The 22,747-nt window shown below is 40.8% G+C and overlaps 1 protein-coding gene across 3 annotated transcripts in view; it reads right to left on the bottom strand.

Moving 5' to 3' along the window:
- LOC122676930 (guanylate-binding protein 6-like) overlaps nt 1-17,209 on the bottom strand; it is a 33,193-nt gene extending 15,984 nt beyond the window's left edge. Inside the window, exons 1-7 of one of the 3 annotated variants that reach the window (XM_043876531.1) lie at nt 17,119-17,152; nt 16,151-16,208; nt 13,023-13,218; nt 9,181-9,308; nt 2,937-3,046; nt 2,537-2,733; nt 742-987 (exon numbers count right to left, since the gene is read on the bottom strand). In XM_043876531.1, the coding sequence (XP_043732466.1) occupies nt 742-987; nt 2,537-2,733; nt 2,937-3,046; nt 9,181-9,308; nt 13,023-13,212 (871 nt within the window). In that variant the 5' untranslated portion in view covers nt 13,213-13,218; nt 16,151-16,208; nt 17,119-17,152. Of the gene's footprint in view, nt 1-741; nt 988-2,536; nt 2,734-2,936; nt 3,047-9,180; nt 9,309-13,022; nt 13,219-16,150; nt 16,209-16,863; nt 17,003-17,118 lie in introns of those variants that run through there. The other 2 variants (XM_043876532.1, XR_006335668.1) reach the window with 2 other exon arrangements.
- Between the last annotated feature and the right edge of the window lie 5,538 nt (nt 17,210-22,747).

Below are 22,747 nucleotides of genomic sequence, written 5' to 3'. Positions count from 1 at the left end.
TTCTGTAACACTTTTCCCATTGTAATAAAATACAAAGAACTTATATATATGTGAGTAAACTGCATATTTTGTGAGCACTATTTGCAAATGAAAATGTAGTGCCACATGTAAACATATCATCAAGAATTTCCAGACCATGATACAAACTTTAAAGCAAGCAGGCCCATCTCAGCACTGGGCATTATGTGACTGCCCCACTGACATGGGCACGAAGCCAGCATCACATAAGATTATATTTACACTTCTTTCTCAGACTCTCAATGAGTTTACATGGATTCATGACTTACTACTTATTATTGATTCATGTAAATTCACAGAATACCTTGTATATCCTCACTAGAAACACTTATCTACTCAGTGGTTCATTACCATGAATATGTCTATCCTTAAAATATCTTTATAGTAATATTGGGTTGGCCAAAACGTTTGTTTGGGTTTTTCCATAATATCTTACTAAAAAACCTGAAAGAACATTCTGGGCAACCCAATAGTTTCATGAGATTTGGTATGCTTCAAAAAAGCCTCATACAAGGATATTTTAATGAAGAAATTTTAACTCAAAATTCATATTTTAATGAATATCTGATTTTCCAAATTATATAGAGAACACAATTAATAAAGGAAAAAAGAAGAAAGCACCATTACTGACAATCCCAGAGTACATTTACAACTTCAACTCCACCACACATTCCTCACCCACAGTGAATCACAGAGAGACATGCTGTAGCAAAGGAGACTCACTTGTCCCAGTGACAGTGATTCCCTCTTTTAAGCTCTTGGCCTTTGCATGGGTATAGATATAGGAGCAGAAAACTTTTGATTGCTTCTGGAAATTCCCATCCAGTTGGTTCTCTGGTATTTCCTCAAGATGGAGTAATTGTCTTCTGTTACTTGCAGGGCGGTCAAAGACGAAACACTTCCGTTTGGGAAAGAACTTCCTGATACACTCTCTGGGTAAGTTGGAATTTTGAATTTGGGGATTTGCATCTGCAAAAGCAGAAAAGAATAATCAAAGAAGAGACAGACTCTTGTAAGGGGGCTGAGGACTTTGATTTCCAGGAATTTGTGCACTCACTCTAATTCCCATGCCTGTAAATCTTTTCTATTTGAAAATCAACCTTACACTAATCTACCATAGAAACTCTATTTTTATACTGAGCCAAGACTGAAGGAAATGCTTCTGGGGAGGAAAAAGAACTGTTTATACCAACTGAAGAAACTTTTGTTTTCCTCAGCCATTGCATAGTGTGCACTGGACCAATTATTTATTAGGTGCTTCTTGAAAGATCAACCAACCCAAATAACTGTCAAAAACACTATTCTGAAGTTACAACCTCTATTTCAGACGTGAAAAGTAACGGTGGAAATAAGGATATTCACAATATATCTGGGAAAGAAATCACATTGGGAACAAATGATATACAGGAAAGAAAAGCTTTATAAAATCGAGTAAAAATGCACATTCTATAAATATGTTTTGAGATTACTGTAGCATACATAATCTCATGGTTAGATTGGCCTAAAGGAAATGAGGACACTCTATCAGTCCTCTGCAACACTTTCTATTGTATGTGACAGTATCATATGGAGAGATTTGGGGCATATACCATCAGTTCAATAAGTATTTATTGGAAGTGTAAATATATGATTAAACAAAAAAAATCAATATTACTTCTAGGTACCACCTGTTATTCTCTCTGCTAAACATAATCTGAGTAACCAACTAGCATATGAATATGACATATACCACGTAAGAGAGGTTATAGGTGGCTCAGTCGTAAAGAATCCACCCGCCAATGCAGGAGACAAAGGAGATGTGAGTTCAATCCCTGGGTAGGGGAGATCCCCAGAGGAGGAAATGGCAACCCACTCCAGTATTCTTGCCCGGAAAATCTCAAGGACAGAGGAGCCTGGCGGGCTACAGTCCACTGAGTTGAAAAGAGTCAAACATGACTGAGCAATTGAGCACACGAGCATGCACGTACCTATGGTGTAAGGCTCTAGAATGAAGAGTATGATGTTATGAGAAACCATTTGAAGATCTGATAGTCTCACTGAAAGGATGTAGCAATGCTTTTCTTTTGAATGAATTAGAGTATAAATAGCTTATCTATTAAGAATATATCTATATGGGTAATAAAAAACACTCTGTGAAGTGTATCAATATTTCACAAATTAATCCTTTTATTTACCTTATGATTTCTAATTCTACCAATTTCAATTTGATGCATTATTTTTCTAAAAGAGGAAAGAAGAAGCACTTAATATGTAATACAGTATGTGAGACTTTTTCTTCATGATTTTTCTAAAATCGTTTGTTTAATACTAGATTCTAAATGTCTTCAGTGAGCTTATGCTCTGGTCTCTGAAGTTTTTCCAGTAACAATGACTGAAGCCACCCACCAGTCATTCACCAGGAACCATTAGCATGGCCTCATTCCAACCCCAAATTAAGATTGACATCAAGTGCTGAATGTCAGGGCTCTTGATCCCATTTCCTACTGAGCTTTCTACCACCTTGCCCCTGCTCTGATACCTGGAATCAACTTCAAGGCATTCTCCAGGTACTCGTCTTCAGTGATGGGGTTTCCATTTAACTCCAGCTCCAGCATGAAATCCCGCACAGCCCAGACAAAGTCTGGAAAGAATCTCACAAACTCGACTGAGTCCTCTACATCATCGGAGATGGGAGATGATTTGATTCTGATCAGCTCCGTTAATTCAGTCACATAGCTGGGATCTTAGCTAAGGAAAAAGAAGCACTCTCCAACAAAATTTCCAGCTCCTACCCCAAAACAAGTTTTACAACTATTCCCTTTTGCCCCATTTTACCATCTCATCAGTCAACAGAATGGCGTCGTGGAAAAGGAGAAACGGTGTCAGTTGCTATTCCCATAAACTCAATTAAAAGTGCTAGTTCAGCTCTGGAAGGATACTGCAGCTGCTCCAGAGCCTGGTGGTTGATGGTGCTCATGCTGTTGTAGATAAAGGTGCTGCTCAGGAGCACGGCCAGGGCAAAGATCCACGAGTCATTTTTGGAGTCCCCCTAGAAAGTACATTACAGGGTGAGGATGCTGCTCCTCATGCTCTCATTCATTGTTCATTTGCTGTAACAGCAGTACGTAACTCGATAGTAAGGCAAGCAACATAAATTTTCAGCTCAGTTCAGTTCAGTCACTCAGTCGTGTCTGACTCTTTGTGACACCATGGACTAAATGCAAATTTTTCTGGTGTTGATATTGACCCATCTAAGCTCTTTTGTGTGATTAGCTATTAACAGAAATGAATGACATCTGATATATGTTTGAATGTTTACTACAGCACCTGGAACATAAGTCTGCCAGTAGAAAGTGGACAATGATTCCTTTTGCAACATTTTCTAGATCATGATGTATATTAGGAATAGAAATACTAATCAATTAAATTCAACTACTAACTGTTCATCTAGATAACAGGAGATACTCATTGACTTACTTGAATATAAAGTTCCACATAATAATCCCTACCCTAGAGAGACGGCTTTCTGGAGGGTCAGATACATATGGGAACATACATATTTATCCAAGATGATAACTCAGTGTGGAACCAAATGTGTTACTGTAATAGACAAAGGAGTAATACCACAAAGACAGAAAAAAAAAATACTCTGTGCATTCAAAGCCAAGAGTGATCGTGTCTTACAGTGATGTGATGACATTAAGCTGAAAAGAACTGGGCATTAAAGAATTGACAGAAAGTAGATTTGTGAAGCTCTAGGGCTTCCCTGATAGCTCAGTTGGTGAAGAATTTGCCTGCAATGTGGGATAGTAAAGAATCTGCCTGGAGTGCAGGAGACCTGGGTTTGATCCCTGGGTTTGAAGATCCCCTGGAGAAGGGAAAGGCTACGCATTCCAGTATGCTGGCCTGGAGAATTCCATGGACTCTATAGTTCATGGGGTCGCAAAGAGTTGGACGACTGAGGGCTTTCACTTCAGTCACTTCACGGACCATGCAAGTGGAAGGGCCCACAGAATCTGATCATGATTGCCAGAAACTGTGGTTATATAGAGGTATTACCAGGTTATTTTATTTGGCTGAAGTGATGTTACCCGTGTGGTAGTAGATGAGGTGGAAAATGATATTCAGAACAAGTCATGAGTGACTTTGGAACTGATTTATACGGACTTCTTGGGCTTCCCTGGTGGCTCAGACAGTAAAGAATCTGCCTGCAATACAGGAGACCTGGGTTCGATCCCTGGGTCCAGAAGATCCCCTGGAAAAGGGAATGGCTACCCACTCCAGTATTCCTGCCTGGAGAATTCCATGGACAGGGGAGACTGGCTGGCTACAGTCTAGGGGTTACAAAGAGTTGGACACGACTGAGTGGCTAACACTTTCAATTTTTTCACCCAGATACATTACAGATAGTGAGACCAGCAAGTGGTTCTGCTGCTATCAGTGTGCAGTTTGCTGTGCTTTGGCTTATGGCAAGTGAGGTTAGATAAAAGACACAGGTTATTAAAACTACAATCTATTACGAATCATAGACCATCTTGGGTTGACACTAATGTGATTACTGAATAAGTTAAATTTTGATTTCTAATTCAGAATTCATGAATTCATGTCCCAACTCTTTTCTGCAGTGATGAAACCCAAGATTCAAAGCTCCTACATTTAATTTAGATGCAGATTATTACAAATAAGGAGAAAAAACTGGTTGTAGCTTAACACTAGAAAGTCAAAGTATCTAAAATTATCCCATTTACAAAGCTTTTCAGTTAAGAGTTCACTGACAATGCCCAGAGCCTTGGAATAAAATGTTCCTTGTATAGAAGGAGATTTTCTGGAGACTTTAAAAATATATATAAAATAGATTTTTGTTAAATAGACCTTTAAATTTTATTAATTTTAAAAAAATGTTATTTTATTAAATATTTTTTATTAAATTAGATTTTTATTCAGAGAAACTCTATTTCATGGTTTCTACTTACAACCCCATCAACTCCACAGCTCTCAATTAGTAGAGCCCATTGTTCCCATGAGTTATAGCTTCCACTGGACTATAACTATAGTCTTCCACCACTATAACTGGTGGAAGACTGGTTATAGTCTTCTGACCATAGCCAGACTTCTATCAGTCTAGCTTTCACCAGATTTCCCAAACTAACAACTGATATAGGTTATCACTTTGTGTAAACATGGTTCCATGTGCTGATAACACTGCATATTTCTTACCTCCCCAACTGAGCTCTGGGCCTTTAGCTCCATCACTGTGATACCTGTTGCATTTAACACAAAGCCCTGGGATTCAGATGCCCAATAAATATTTATTAACTTATATCTTTCCTCTCCCGTGGAGGAGGGCATGGCAACCCACTCCAGTATTCTTGCCTGGAGAATCCCCATGGACAGAGGAGCCTGATGGGCTATAGTCCATGTGGTTGCAAAGAATAACTGTGTGTTAATTTTATATCCTGCAACTTTACTATATTCATTGATTAGCTCTAGTAATTTTCTGGTATAGTCTTAGGGTTTTCTATGTAGAGGATCATGCCATCTGCAAGCAGTCAGAGTTTCATTTCTTCTTTTCCTATCTGGATCCTTTTATTTGTTTTTCTGCTCTGATTGCTGTGGCCAAAACTTCCAAAACTATGTTGAATAGTAGTGGTGAGAGTGGGCACCCTTGTCTTCTTCCTGATTTTAGGGGAAATGCTTTCAATTTTTCACCATTGAGCATAATGTTTGCTGTGGGTTTGTCATATATAGCTTTTATTATGTTGAGGTATGTTCCTTCTATACAACTGAGCAACTAAGCAACAGCACAGCACATTTTTTGTCTCAGTGCTGAAAATAAGAAGATCTATCTATAATAATGCAGGAGGGCTGAGAGTAGCTACTCCACATTCAAGGTCAGGAGGGGCGGCCGTGAGAAGATACCCCTCTGCCAAGGTAAGGAGCAGCAGCTGCGGTTTGCTGGAGAAGCTGTGAAGAGATACCCCATGTCCAAGGTAAGAGAAACCCAAGCAAGACAGTAGGTGTTGCTAGACGGCATCAGAGGGCAGACACACCAAAAGCATAATCACAGAAAACTAGCCAATCTGATCACAGGACCACAGTCTTGTCTAACTCAATGAAACTAAGCCATGCCGTGTGGAGCCACCCAAGATGATCGGGGCATGGTGGAGAGATCTGACAGAATGTGGTCCACTGGAGAAGGGAATGGCAAACCACTTCAGTATTCTTGCCTTGAGAACCCCATGAACAGTATGAGAAGGCAAAATGATAGGATACTGAAAGAAGAACTCCCCAGGTCGGTAGGTGCCCAACATGCTACTGGAGATCAATGGAGAAATAAATCCAGAAAGAATGAAGGGATGGAGCCAAAGCAAAAACAGTACCCAGTTGTAGATGGGACTGGTGATAGAAGCAAGGTCTGAGGCTGTAAAGATCAATATTGCATAGGAACCTGGAATGTTAGGTCCAGATCCAAGCCTATGCCCTAACTAGTAACACTGAAGAAGCTGAAGTTGAACGGTTCTATGAAGACCTATAAGACCTTTTACAACTAACACCCAAAAAAGATGTCCTTTTCATTATAGGGGACTGGGATGCAAAAATAGGAAGTCAAGAAACACCTGGAATAACAGGCAAATTTGGCCTTGGAGTATGGAATGAAGCAGGACAAAGGCTAATAGAGTTTTGCCAAGAGAACGCACTGGTCATAGCAAACACCCTCTTCCAACAACAGAAGAGAAGACTCTACACATGGATATCACCAGATGGTCAACACCAAAATCAGATTGATTATATTCTTTGCAGCCAAAGATGGAGAAGCTCTATACAGTCAGCAAAAACAAGACCAGGAGCTGACTGTGGCTCAGATAATGAACTCCTTATTGCCAAATTCAGACTTAAACTGAAGAAAGTGGGGAAAACCACTAGACCATTCAGGTATAACCTAAATCAAATCCCTTATGACTATACAGTGGAAGTGAGAATTAAATTTAAGGGACTAGATCTGATAGACAGAGAGCCTGATGAATTATGGATGGAGGTTCGTGACATTGTACAGGAGACAGGGATCAAGACCATCCCCATGGAAAAGAAATGCAAAAAGGCAAGATGGTTGTCTGAGGAGGCCTTACAAATAGCTGCGAAAAGAGAAGTGAAAAGCAAAGGAGAAAAGGAAAGATATTCCCATGTGAATGCAGAGTTCCAAAGAATAGCAAGGAGAGATAAGACAGCCTTCCTCAGCCATCAATGCAAAGAAATAGAGGAAAACAACAGAATGGGAAAGACTAGAGGTCTCTTCAAGAAAATTAGAGATACCAAGGGAACATTTCAGGCAAAGATGGGTTCGATAAAGGACAGAAATGCTATGGACCTAACAGAAGCAGAAGATATTAAGAAGAGGTGGCAAGAATACACAGAAGAACTGTACAAGAAAGATCTTCATAACCCAGATAATCACAATGGTGTGATCACTCACCTAGAGCCAGACATCCTGGAATGTGAAATCAGGTGGGCCTTAGGAAGCATCACTATGAACAAAACTAATGGATGTGATGGAATTCCAGTTGAGCTATTTCAAATCCTTAAAGATGATGCTGTGAAAGTGCTACACTCCATATGCCAGCAAATTTGGAAAACTGAGCAGTGGCCACAGGACTGGAAAAGGTCAGTTTTCATTCCAATCCCTAAGAAAGGCAATCCCAAAGAATGCTCAAACTCCTGCACAATTGCACTCATCTCACACGCTAGTAAAGTAATGCTCAAAATTCTCCAAGCCAGGCTTCAGCAATACATGAACTGAGAACTTCCAGATGTTCAAGCTGGTTTTAGAAAAGGCAGAGGAACCAGAGATCAAATTGCCAATATCCGCTGGATCATCAAAAAAACAAGAGTTCCAGAAAAACATCTATTTCTGCTTTATTGACTACACCAAAGTCTTCGACCGTGTGGATCACAATAAACTGTGGAAAATTCTGAAAGAGATGGGAATACCAGACCACCTGACCTGCCTCTTGAGAAACCTGTATGCAGGTCAGGAAGCAACAGTTAGAACTGGACATGGAACAACAGACTGGTTCCAAATAGGAAAAGGAGTATGTCAAGGCTGTATATTGTCACCCTGCTTGTTTAACTTGTATGCAGAGTACATCATGAGAAATGCTGGGCTGGAAGAAGTACAAGCTGGAATCTAAATTTCTGGGAGAAATATCAATAACCTCAGATATGCAGATGACACCACCCTTATGGCAGAGAGTGAAGAGGAACTGAAAAGCTTCTTGATGAAAGTGAAAGAGGAGAGTGAAAAAGTTGGCTTAAAGCTCAACATTCAGAAAACTAAGATGGTGGCATCTGGTCCCATCACCTCATGGGAAATAGATGGGGAAACAGTGGAAACAGTGTCAGCCTTTATTTTTTGGGGCTCCAAAATCACTGCAGATGGTGACTGCAGCCATGAAATTAAAAGACGCTTACTCCTTGGAAGGAAAGTTATGACCAACCTAGACAGCATATTAAAAACCAGAGACATTACTTTGCCAACAAAGGTCCGTCTGGTCAAGGCTATGGTTTTTCCAGTGGTCATGTGTGGATGTGAGAGTTGGACTGTGAAGAAATCTGAGCACCAAAAAATTGATGCTTTTGAACTGTGGTGTTGGAGAAGACTCTTGAGAGTCCTTTGGACAGCAAGGAGATCCAACCAGTCCATCCTAAAGGAGATCAGTCCTGGGTGTTCACTGGACGGACTGATGCTGAAGCTGAAACTCCAGTACTTTGGCCACCTCATAAGAAGAGTTGCCTCACTGGAAAAGACCCTGATGCTGGGAGGGATTGGGGTCAGGAGGAGAAGGGGACGACAGAGGATGAGATGGTTGGATGGCATCACCGACTCGATGTTCATGAGTTTGAGTAAACTCTGGGGGTTGGTGATGGACAGGGAGGCCTGGCATGCTGTCATTCATGGGGTCGCAAAGAGTCAGACACGACTGAGCGACTGAACTGAACTGAACTGAACTGATCTATAATAACCAAACTATTGAACTTATTATAGAATAAATTCAAGGAAAGGTTTTTTAGCCTCATTATTCATAGTTTGATTGGCATAATTTGATTGGGACATGTCATAAAAATTGAACTGAGGTGGGAAATTGAAATGTAAGTAGAGTAAGGAATAAAGAAGATTCCCTGCCTTACCTTCTCCATATCACCCAGACCCTCGGTGTCCAGAAGGACCAAAGTGTGGTTCTCCTTGGAGGGGTGGGGCACACACCACATCCAGATTCCCTTGGTTTCAGACTGCACTGTGGAGCCCAGATGGAAACCTGCACAAAAAAAGAGGATTAAGCAACACAGTGGAAGAGCAGAGAGTGCAGGCTACCCAGGGATTGCTTTGGTAAAATGATTGGAATGTGAGTGCCTGGGTTGGGACAGGTGTTTCCATTTCAGCAAGGACAAGTGCTACACATACTCAGGACCTTCCCAAGAAATATTTAATGTCCCTTATTCACCTTCTAACATTAATGGCTCATACTGTGTCACATTAAGAGGTCAACGTAAACTCTATTAACCTTTCTAGTTATCTGATACTGAAGAGTTCCCATATTCCCTACTTTCTGATGGAGTCCCAGCAGTACCAGCAGGAGATCAGGAGTAAGCCTCCTGTTCCCCTGGCTTCCACCCTCGTGAGCCACGTTGTCCCGGGGCCTCTCTTCCTCTACCTTGACCACATCTCCTTTTGTTTAGCTCCATCCAGTAGCTCTGGTCTTTGTCACATTCTGAAATCCATTCATTGCTTGCTTCTTCACACTACAGAAGATATAAAGGCTACATGGCCATTGTTCCTGCCACCCTCTGACTTCTTCTGCATCCATCATTGATTCCTTTTGTTCTGCTTGTTCCTTTGTGATTATTTCTTCATTAAACATCTTGATTTACCCCTTAAGTGACTTCCGTGTGTCCTTCCAGGACCTGGACTGATACACCTCTTAATAGATTTATTTTTCCTTCCCTTCCTCCCTGTATTTTCCTCATTTCTGTTCTCCTCTTCAAGAAATGATGAATTCTTCGTTCATTGACTCAAAGTTGCTGATATTACAGCAGTGAATCAGAAAAAACCCATGAGAATTGTTTGCCCTTCTTTCTAGAGTCTTAAAACAACTGAGGGAGATTGTGTGTGTGCTTGGGCTGTAGCCCACCAGGCTCCTCTGTCCATGGGATTTCCCAGGCAAGAATATTGGAGTGGGTTGCATTTTTTCCTCCAGGGCATCTTCCCTACCCAGCTATCTAACTTGAGTCTCACATGGTTGCTGCATTGCAGGCAGATTCTTTACCACTGAGACACCAGGAAGGCCCAGAGGGAGATTATGTGAGGTATATGCCTAAAAGCTGCAGGCAGTGCATTTTATCTATAGTTCAAGATGTTAAGTGCCCACCAGATGCCCAAGGTCCCTTCAATGAGACTAGAAATGGATATGATGATATCCCTAGTGGAGTATAGTTCAGGACGGCTCAGGCCGTTCAATGATCATATCCTGTGTGTTCTGTTCAGAGAGGATACAACACCTGAGATGATCTGCACTCTTCTACATCGTGATGGCTTCACACTGCTTGCCGATTAATACCAAGAAACACAAGCTCCCATTTCCCACATGGAGAAAGAACAAGGTATAACTGGGGGTCATCACTGTCAGTTATGTGAGGTAAAGGACAGACAAAGGAGTCACAACAAGGGCAGAGTGTACTGACTTAGTTCTGCTCGTGGACCTTGACTGGGCACCAATTTTGTTTGATTTTTGGTTTTTGTCTTCTTGTCATACAGCTGGAGTAGTAGAGTCACAATTCAAGTTCTTTAAAACATAACTGAATGATTGCCTTAGTAACAGAATTTGTTGTTCAGTTGCTCAGTCAAGTCTGACTCATCACAACATCATGGACTGCAGCAAGCCAGGCTTCCCTGTCCCTCACCAACTCCTGAAGTTTGCCCAAGTTCATATCCATTGTATCAGTGATGACATTCACCCCCTTATTAACGGATGTTGTCTCACATAGACTAAAAAGAATGTTGTTGAAACACCTTGATTGTTTAAACGCTTGACTGATAACCTTTCTCACAGTTTTCAAATCTCTAATCACTCAAAAATGACATACTAAGTAATATAGCCTGACAGAGAAACCAGTCCTCCCCTGACTAGTTGTCAAGAGTTTCTCTAAAAGAAAGGGAAATATAAAATGTTTTTGTTTGAGGCCAATGGGAGATTGCAAAGCAAGAAGTGGAAGAAAGGAAGAAAATAGAGTAAGAGAGATAAGAGAGAGAGTCTGAGAGAGACACTGAGAAATAGCTAAGATTCTTAGATTTTAGTTGGCTGAGGTTCTACTCCCTAATCATGCTGAGACACTGAACCACATAAGAAGGCATTAAGAAATAAATGGTGTGTAGTTTTCTTAGATAGCAATAGCCAAGACATTGGCAGGTTGTTCCTAAAATCAATAAGAACCAAGAAAGCAACTCTTTAGAAAAAGAAAGATTTCATGAAATTGGAAATGTAAAGAGTAAATTAATATGTCAAAGGTACAGATGCTTATTTGTAGTGAGGCGAATAACATGCAACTGTATAGACACCAGATCAGTCAAAGTTAAAGTGTCTTTTACCAGATTTTTTTAATGATGTGGAGAATTCCAGTTACTGCTAATAAGCACAAAAATTGCACAGAAAACTTCAAAAACTGTTTGATATTGTCTTGAGTGCCTGAAAATATATGGACTCTATGACTCAGCAGTTACACTTCTGAGTCTATCACACAAGGGTAGCTAGTGTACATGTGCACCAGGATAGACACAACAATATTCACAACAGAAGCATCCATAAAAGGTAAACTACAGATAATAACAGTGTTCATTAACAATGAGTGAATTCTTCTATCCTTTGTCAATAGCATACTATAAAGTACTGAACAAAAATAAATTACAGTCAAGTATGACAAACTAGATGAACCTTATTAACTTCTTGTTGAGCAAAAGAAGCAAGACCCCAATAATTGGCACAATTTAGTTCCCCTTGTATTAAGTTCAAGCTATGTTTTACAACCTGGGTGTGGCTTAGCTGGTAAAGAATCCGCCTGCAATGTGGGAGACATGGGTTTGATCCGTGGGTTGGGAAGGTCCATTGGAGAAGGGAAAGGCTACCCACTCCAGTATCCTGGCCTAGAGAATTCCATGGACTGTACAGTTCATGGGGTTGCAAAGAGTTGGACACGACTGAGCGACTTTCACTTTCACTTCATGTTTTACAAATACAGAAACATAATATGAACTAATTTTCTAAAAGGAAGAGTGAAAGAATACCCCATGAAAATCAGAACACTGGTGAAGTCTAATGAAGGTGTGAGAGGGCATAACTTGGGATTTTGGGTGTTGAAGTATTATTTCTTGATCTGAGTAGTGATTAGACAGATGATTACATTATGTTTATCAATTTTGCAGTATTTATATATGTATATTTTATGCACCATTCTGTATGTGTTATAGTTAATAATAGGAAAAAGAGAAAAAAGAAGGTATAATTTACCAAAGTTTGGAAATAAGCAAATTAACTGAAGCAAAAAAAGATGGGTGGTAGCCCCATTGAGATATGGGTTTTACAGAGATTCATCTGTCTGTACTTCCTTCTATTCTTTTCAAAAAACAGAACATGTTGGACAACATTTGTGTGCTACCTGAAATGACCCTGTGGTTTAGGGCAAACGTGGTGAAGGAGAAGGGAAGGGAATGATTGTTGAAGATGAGCTCCTGAGCAGAGGGCAGAGGATAGGATCAGGACGAATGAGGTAGATGTTTGGATGAGGCTGGGAATTTTTGATTACTGAATACAAGAGTTAACATTGTGGAGGGATGGGTTTGAAGTTATAAATTCGGTGGTGAGAATTAGATGTTTTCTTCAGTAGGGAGTTAGGCTCTTCCTTAACATGACCTTAGAAGAGGATGATCAGCAGATTGTGTTATCACGGCTTCCAAGTAAAGGGTTTTGAACAACACTCACCATGGTTCTGTCCTGCCAGGCGGTTCATCAGGTAGGACTTTCCGGTCCGATACAGCCCTGCGATGGCCACCACCACCACAGGCTGAGATATCTGCTCCAGAATCTTCAGTGCTCTGGGATTTACTGTCAGCTGGTTGTTCTGGTTTCTTACCAGACAGATGGGGTCCATTATGGTGGATCCAGATGCCATGGGAAGCTGTAACCCAGAGAAACAACTCAGCAGAACACAAGGTCCCATAGGGGTGTGATGGGGGGCAGGAGGGAGGCTCAAGAGGGAGAGGATTTATGTATACACATAGCTGATTCATATGTTCCTACAGCAGGAATGGACACAACGTTGTAAAAAAATTATATTTCAATTTTTAAAAATGTGAAAAAACCCCTACAGGGTCCTGAGGTCATCCCTCATGGTTACATAAGTCATATGCACATTAGTCTTCTGCTTGTGGAACTTAGATATCAATTCTCTTTGCTTTGTATGTTTCAAAAAGGTAAGAATTTAGCCTAGCATGCCAAGGCCTGTATAGGTACAGTATGTATATTATCTTACTGCTTCTTAAATGAACCCTAACGCAACCTTGCCCACATGAGGCATACAGTGAACAGATTCAGAACACAAAGCACTGATGATAGAGCTTTGAGAACACTAACATTTTGGGGGTAAGTAGAGACAGATGGGACATGAGCGGGATGAGGAGTGACCACAGATAATTTCTTGAGTTCCAGAATGATTTGATCACTCATTAATTGCACAAATATTTATTGAGAACCTTCCATGTGCTGACACTGTTCTAGAAGCTCAGCATCAAACAGTGAACAAGACAGATACAAATTCTTGCTTCATGATCTCTATTCTAGTAAAGGAGACAAATAATATAGAAAGTGAAAAAATAAAACATCCAAATATGTGGATATTAGAGGGTGGTAAATGCTCAGAAGGAAATGAGCAGGGAATGGGATTTGAATTTACATGGAATTTAATCAGGGAAAACCTTGCCAACAAAGGAAAAATGAATGTGACTGGTGACCAGATGAAGCAATCAGTGGAGTAGAACAGGCTGGAGGAAGAGTGCTTGTGAGAGAAAGAAGTTGAGATAAAGATGTTGCTCTCTCTTAAAACAGCACAGATCTTGAAGGTACCTAACACAGTTGCACATGTTAATAATTCGGTTACTACCTGAAATTAAAGGGTATTTCTTGTTATTTAAGCAGATAGAGAAGAGATGCAAGCAACTAGGGTGTTATAAGGTCTGGCTAGATATGCCAGGGTCTCACATCTGGGCCAGGCTCTACTTTAAATGATTTCATCACCATGATTAGATGTTTCATGATCTTAGGAGACAGACAGAAGTCAGAAGGCTTTGACTGTTCCTTTATTTTCTCAAAAACAATACTAAGCAACATCCACATGTTTCCATATGTTACTGGCTGTGTGATGACTGAGAAGATTAATTTCTTTGTGCCTCAGTTTTTTCTTCTGTAAAATGGCAGCATGAGACATAAAACTCAATCTGTCATTAGGGTTATTTGGAGGATTAACTAGCTCATGATTTCATGATACTTACAATACTTCAAAAATTATCCTGGTACATAGTAAATTCTATGTAAGTATTGCTTTACAACTGAATGTCTGAAGACAGGGACAGTAATTACTGAATGAAACTGGAGGACTGGCTGTGACACTTCCCTCCCTGGTTGCAAGCAAGTGGGAGGACACAGCCCAAGAGGAAGATGAGCAGGCTGGGGAGATCCAGTGGTAATAGCTGAGAGGGAGGACAGTGATGGGGGGAGAGTCAGGCTGGAGGAGCTCAGAGCTGCCCTGGGATGTCCAAGTACAGGTTCTGGAGTTGGGCTGCCAGGGTTCAAACTTGAAGGTTCACAGTGCTTATTATCTGTTGATGCCTTGAAAAAGGAACTTACCTCCAAAACCTTCTTTTTCTTAGCAGTTCGTATGTAAAGGAACAATTCTTGATTCACTACACTACAGCTGGTAACATATAGGCTCTAAAGCATGAAAAAAGTTTTTTCTTGATTCATGTACTATTTCAAATAGACAGTGTGTTATACTATGTCAGTGAGCTCTGTAACCTGAAATTGTCAAGAATTATAAGGGATCTAAAATGTTTCTATGAGAAAAAACATTTATTTATGTAACAGATTTGTTCTGTATGATTTCTTGTCTTTTTCTATAGTGGATTTGGAGCAGAAATGGGAGAGTAAAACATGACCTTTTACTGCTGTGTTATGTCAAAATTAATAAAGGAAAACCTGGAGAATTCCCTGACAGTAGTTGGGACTCTGTGCTTTCACAGACGAGGGTGCTGGTTCTGTCCCTGGTCTGGGAAGTAAGATCTCACTTGAAGGCCTGTGTCCCCTCCCCCATCATGTATGTGCTGTGTGCTCCAGGCAAGAATAGTGGAGCCTGTTGCCATTTTCTCCTCCAAGGGATCCTGACCCAGGGATCAAACCCACATCTCTGGTGTCTCCTGCATATCTTGCACTGGCAAGCGGATTCTGAGCCAACTGGGTTTCTGTGTCTCCAACCCTCCACCCCCGCCAAAAACATGAACTTCACTCACTCAAATGGAGTCAGCAAGCCAGAAGGGGGCTTGTTGCAGAACTACAGACTGGAGGTCAGTTATGGAAGAATTGTCAATTACAGACCCCCAGGGAAAAATTTTTAACAGGGAAAGAGTTACCAATGACAAACCCTCAAGAGGAAAAGGTGTACACTGCATCTCCTACGAGAATTGACTACCCCAGCAACTCAATCAATGAGAACTGGTCATCACCCTTGAACTCTGACTTTTCTTTCCAAACCAACCTTCCCAGACCCTTACTTTTCTCTATAATGTTCTTTTTCTTAGCTGGACTTCCTTATGGCTTTTTTTTTTTTTTTTTAATAGCTCACTTGTCCCAAATTGCAATAACTCTACTATTCCTGAATAAATTCACTTTGGCTTGTAAAATAACTTTCATTTTAAGGTGAATAGCTATAAGCAAGAGAAATTGCAGAGTTTATATCTGAGACCAAATATTGATAAAGCTTTGTGTAAGTCAATGAGTCTACAAAGATTTTGTATTTTAACTCAAAGTATACTGAGGGACCAAAACCAACAAGCTTTTACCTTCAAAACGAAGCACTTGGAAGGACTTTCCCAGCAGTCCAAATGTTAAGACTCCGTGCTTTAATGCAAGAGACAGGGGTTAGAGCCCTGGTCCAGGAACTAAGATTCCCCCTCCCCCACACCACGTGCTGCAAGGCATGGCCTAAAAAATAAATATAAAACAACAAAAAGCCTTAAAAAAGAAACAAAACAAATAGAAAAGAACAGTGCTAACACAAGGCAGAAGATGACCAACAAGTTTCTAAAGATGACTTTAAAGAATTATTTGATAGTCAAACATACCCCACACTGGGGATTTTCAGCAAGTACCAGAAGTTATTCTGAGGCTGTTAATGTATGTGCCGCTCATTAAAAACAATGCATGATAAACAAACATGATTAGATCTTACAGTTATTAATAACAGTTTTTTGTTTTTTGGTTTTTTTGGTAAGAGTGAGATTGAATTATTCCAAAGAAAACAGTTCTGTATGTATTCGGAGTATCAAACGTTAAGACAAAAATAATCGCGGGTCCTTTTAGGATTTAAATTGGCTCTATGTCTAGGACCATCGTTTTTGTTTGGCCATTGCCCAGACGGGTGCACTCAGGATGTGGCTGAGGAGGGCAAGAGGGGGCTGGTAGAAGAGACCGCACCCATAGCCTCTGTTCGCAGGGCGGGCTGGGGAGTAAGGGTGAGTTTGGGTCTTCAACTTCCTTTCCTCAGAAGACGTACCTGCTCTTCTGCTTTTTGCTGCAGCGCTGCTTAGATGCTCCAGGAGCAGCGGCGCATCCGGGCGATAAGCTCGGAAGCAGCCTGGAACCAAAAGCAGACCCCGAGCTGCCCGAACAATGCGCCCGGCCGGTCGCCACCCACCTGCCCCGCGCCTCCATCTGCTCCTCTCCTCCCCCAGTGTAGGGTCTGCGCTGGGGGATTTATTGTTATTTAACCGAAGTGTGCTTGTAAGGTCAAGTTTAAGAGCAGACTCACCTGGAGCTGCAGCCGGGCGTCAAGTCAGTTGCTCTGGTTCGCCCTAGGGCTCTTCCTGCGTCTCGCTTCTCCGGAAACCAACTTTTATGTTCTGAAGCCGGAAAAAAAAAAAAAAAGAAGCTGAAAAGCTAGCTGGTTACTAAAAGCCATCCAGATAGTGGTGGGGATTATGAGAAACGAAACCAAAATCGAATATTCACTTGAAAAATGTTTCATTTTTTCCTTCCTCTTTCCTTTTTAAGAAGTGTTTTTAACTCGGTGATCTTTTTTTTCATTAGCAAAATAAATATGTGTATATACATATGTGATATATATTATTACTTACTCAATTTTATAGCCCAGACATATTCACTATTTTTTTTAATTGGAGAATAATTGCTTTACACTGTTGTGTTGGTTTCTGCCGCACAATAACACAAATCAGCCATAATTACATGTATATCCCCTCCCTCTTGAGCTTCATTATTATTTTGTTAGTTTTCCTCTTTTCTTTTACTAGTGTGGATCCAGATTTGGAGGTTAGGGGTTGATTCAGACTCCTTCCATTCTTTTCTGTATCCTTTAAGGCATTGTACTAACCTGTAAGTTAAAAGCTTGACTGCTCATGTTAGGGAACCAGGTTCTTTTGCCCAAGGAGCTGCAAGCCAAAACACTGAGAGCAGGAGATTTGCAGCAGAGAGTTTGTGAGGCAACCCAGTAAGGCTGCAGGGCCTGTAATGTAGGTCCCCTATGGGGCAGGCGGGTCTATTCTGACTCTGATCAGCTATATTGATTTAATCTGGTTTCAGACAGTTTTGCTGTGTTACAGGAGGAAGGAGTTTTCAAACAAGTTCTTCCCTTACCTGCTCATTCTATAAGATGAGCTCAAGAATTTCCCTTAGTCTGCAGTTTCTGTTACAGGTTTTTACCCTATGAAGCAGGGTTTCACCACCCCATTTGTATTTCAGATGAAAGTGAGGGAAAAGAAGGACAGGCAGAGTATAATCTCAAAGTCCTATGGCCAGACCTCCCCAAGAGCAAATGCTTTGGCACATATTCCCTATGCAGACTTCTTTAGCTGAAAAAGCAGCTAGAAAAGTATAACAATCCTTAGCCAGATTGCCGTATGCTTATTTTGTAAAATAGAATGAGACCATATTTGGAGCTGCAAAGTGTGTTATAACTCTAAAGGTGTATACTACAATATCAGGGTCAAATTTTTCTAGAATTCTGAGACTTCCCTTGGTAGATTCAAGACTTGAACCCAAACTGGGTAAACTACCGTGGCCCTGTAATCCCTCAGCCACTGAGATGCATTTAGGGCGAGACTGGGCACATGACCTAAAGCCAAATAAAGTTAATCTTTTCTCAGTTACCTGGATCCAAGAAATTTCTCTCTCTTTTCCTCCCTCACTCTTGGTCTTGTTCTGGATCTCTTGATCTATTCTCTTCTGTTTTCATTAACTTTTTGTTTTTGTCAATGTGAGTATAAAGATATATGTTTCACAATGAAGACCGTAAGGCCACTTAGATATGTTTGGCTCTGAAATGTGATATATATTATACATATTATAAACATGATATATATTATTACTTACAAATAAATTTTGAGTTTTATTTTCAGTTTCCGTGGTTTGTCACTGGTTCAGGAAAAATCCTTTTAAAATTATATCCTATAGGTATAATTGACAAAAGTATACTATTTTGAAAAAGTAAGAATAATTACTTAAGTAAGTAAGAATGGCATCACCAGCTCAATGGACATGAATTTGAGTGAACTCCAGGAGTTGATGATGGACAGGGAGGGCTGGCATGCTGCAGTCCATGGGGTTGCAAAGAGTTGGACATGGCTGAGCCACTGAACTGAAGAATGATTCAAATGTTTTCCTAAATGGAAGACTTTGGCTGCCTGATGTGAAGAGCTGACTCATTTGAAAAGACCCTGATGCTGGGAAAGATTGAGGGCAGGAGGAGAAGGGGATGACAGAGGATGAAATGGTTGGGTGGCATCACCGACTCGATGGACATGAGTTTGGGTAGACTCCCAGAGTTGGTGATGGACTGGGAGGCCTGGCGTGCTGTGTTTCATGGGGTTGCAAAGAGTCGGACACGACAGAGCGACTGAACTGAACCGAACTGAAATGGAAGACAGTCAATGAGACAATTTAACTGAAATGAAATTTTTTTCAGTTTCTATTAATTTAACTCCAGAAATATCACCCTTATGGCAGAAAGTGAAGAAGGACTAAAGAGTCTCTTGATGAAAGTGAAAGAGGAGAGTTTAAAAGTTGGCTTAAAGCTCAACATTCAGCAAACTAAGATCATGTCATCTGGTCCCATCATCTCATGGCAAATATTTGGGGAAACAGAGGAAACAGTGACAGACTTTATTTTTTTGGGCTCCAAAATGACTGCAGATGGTGATTGTAGCCAAGAAATTAAAAGATGCTTACTCCTTGGAAGGAAAGTTATGACCAACCTAGATAGCATATTAAAAAGCAGAGACATTACTTTGTCAACAAAGGTCTGTGTTGTTAAGGCTATGGTTTTTCCAGTAGTCATGTATGGATGTGAGAGTCAGACCATAAAGAAGGCTGAGTGCCGAAGAATTGGTTCTTTTGAACTGTGGTGTTGGAGAAGACTCTTGAGAGTCCCTTGGACTGCAAGGAGATCAAACCAGTCCATCCTAAAGGAGATCAGTCCTGGGTGTTCATTGGAAGGACTGATGTTGAAGCTGAAGCTCCAATACTTTGGCCACCTGATGCAAAGAACTGATTCATTTGAAAAGACCCTGATGCTGGGAAAGATTGAGGGCAGGAGGAGAAGGGGCCGACAGAGGATGAGATGGTTGGATGGCATCACTGACTCAATGGACATGGATTTGGGTAGACTCTGGGGGTTGGTGATGGACAGGGAGGCCTGTTGTGCTGCGGTTCATGGAGCCACAAAGAGTTGGACACCACTGAGCAACTGAACTGAACTGAACTCCAGAATGAGTGGTCTGTATCTTGCTTTAGAAATTGCGCTTGTTTGTCATCTAGTGCACTTAACTTTGTGTCTAGTGAAATTTTTGAGAGAAAGAGTCTCATTTTCACATCCTCAGAGTTTAGTGAAAGACCATGGGCTGTGGATTGACCAGCATTGTAAATAGTTCAAACCTGAAGCACTTTCAGTTCTGAAATATGAGTGCAGTTCATCAGGTGTGGAAAATGTGGGTACAAGGGAATAATAGCCTTTGGGGATAAAATTCCTAGGTTTGGGGAGCTCTAGAATGGGAGAGTGTAGCCGCTGAGACAAAATATTTGTAAAAATGTTGCAAAACTAAAAGCACCTTGGATATTGCTGAGCACAGAAATAAATTTAAAAATAGGGATTCAGGACTATAAAATTGTAAGGTGATAGAGCTTTACTCCTTATTTGGCTATAATAAGTATGTCGCTCTGCTTACAAGCTGGGGTGGAGGTGTATCACCTGAGGAAGTTCAGCCTCAGTGTATCTGCAACACAAGGTAAAGGAATAACTGATAGTGTTCAAGCTAAACTCTCTTTAGATCTCATTCTTAAAGGAAAAAGCTATTTCTGGCTTAAGGTTCCTTGAACCATTTTTGATGTGTCAGAGAGTCCACATGATCAAAGTCCGCAGACTTTAACATAGTTGGGTCGGAGTTTCGGGGGAAGGTGTCTATTAGCGCTATACAGAAAGAGAAAGCAGGATCTAATACAAACCGAAGGCCCCAAGTGTCTGTGCATTCATCCACCGTTAGCCTCATTCTGTGTTGTCCATTGTTCTAAATTTTTAGGATCCACATGTACTTCACCAGGAATGGTTACCTTCTCACTCATCTCCACTACTTTTTAAGAATATTGGAGCCAATACTCATGTCACAATTGTATTACTATAGTGAAAATCTTTAACTATATATCTAATTATCTTAAACTAGTCTATCTCATTCTTGCATGAGAAGTGGTGTGGACAGCTATCAAACTGCTACTCTGTTTTGTCTTGGTTCTTACTTCGAATGAGGGGAAAAGAAACTGCAGCCATTGCCCGACAAGGACAAACTATAGTTAGGCACAAACATTTTCTTTTTCAAAGTATTCCCAACTGTTCAATATACCCAGCTGAATTCCACTCCCTATTTTGTGCCCTTTAAATGTGCCTTATAATGATAAGCAAACAAAGGGAAGCTAATGCAGACAAATTTGGAGGAGAACATGTAAATCTCTTTAAAGCTATAGCTTTGTAGTTAGCCCCTTGTTATGCTGGCTATGACCATAGCAGGACTTCAATGTCCTTTCAAAGATGAGCTTTTTTTCAGCTCTTGGGGATGTGTTTGGCCACTCACACAATAGAGAATCAGCTTAAGATCATGTGACATGAATTCCACTGGTTCTACCACAATCACACAGTTCAGAACTAGTTTGCCCAGTAGGATTGTGGAACACTCTCAGGAGGCAATTCAGATGCCAATTTGACCATAACTCTTGAGAGGATGGGACACCATTTTTCTGGATGTGGTCAGTAACTTAAGCCCAAAGTCGATATTGGATGCTGTGTGGCCAATAGGCATAATACATGGGTTGGAGGCCAGTGGCACACAGTGTCACTCCCAGTGACTTTTTTTGGGGAAATTTGTGCTCCTTGACCTTGAAAATCTAGGTCTATGGTTCTGGAGAGGGAGTGTTTCATTGAGGGGGCACACTAAGGGCACCATTAAACCTAAAGCTATAGATGCTGCCTATTTTCTCTGGGCATCTTTTGCCAATAAAGCAGCAGGCACAGGAGTAGTTTATCATGACAATTGAGTTTGATCATCATGAAGCAGTACTATTGCTACCATGTGATGGGAGCAGGGAGGAATATTTTGGTTAAAATACTAACCTACGAGTCCTAAGGGCATATATGTGTCTTTGCAGACCTTGTTTTCTTGGGAGCAGAATAAAAGCACTGTTGCTGTTGTTATTCAGTCACTAAGTCATGTCCAGTGCTCTTGCCTGGAGAATCCCATGGACAGAGGAGTGTGGCAGGCCACAGTCCATAGGGTCTCAAAGAGTTGGACTTTCTATTTGCATTTCTAATGAATTTTGACAATCCATCTGTAACACTAAATAATTTCCCTAGTAAATACATCCTGGGAGGACTGTGTAATACCCAGTCAACAGGCAAGAGACCCTCGTGACCACGCCATACACAAGTCTAAGGAAAAAGGGAAAGGGATGTAGAGATGTCCAGAGTGGCTCACTCTTCCTGTACTAAGTACCGTGTGAAAAAATGATTATGATGCTGCCTTCCTACAGAATTGTTCAACAAATACTTGTATAGATCTTTAATTCCATTAGCAATTAGCATATATTTATTAGTTATGAAGTCTGGAAGAGGCCTTTCACCTGGAACTTTGTCTTGAGATGAGTATAACTTTATTCCAATAGATGACCACTTAGGACTGAACATCAGAGCAATGCAGGTTCCTTTCACTCTGCTGTTAACTGTCCAGTCCCTTACTCTTGACCCCTTTCTCTAAACCATGATCACTTCATGGTGGAAACATGTATGCCTGTTTCTTGTTTGCATCACTTCTCATGTGTGTCAGGGAGATTTGATGGGAAAGCAGAAATCCTCACTGCCCCCTTTACCAAATCATCCAAACTTT

Source organism: Cervus elaphus, chromosome 20 (assembly GCF_910594005.1).
Source record: "Cervus elaphus chromosome 20, mCerEla1.1, whole genome shotgun sequence".
Lineage (NCBI taxonomy): Eukaryota > Metazoa > Chordata > Mammalia > Artiodactyla > Cervidae > Cervus > Cervus elaphus.
The sequence above is the reverse complement of the archived record's forward strand: the minus strand, read 5'-3'. Positions and strand labels throughout refer to the sequence as shown.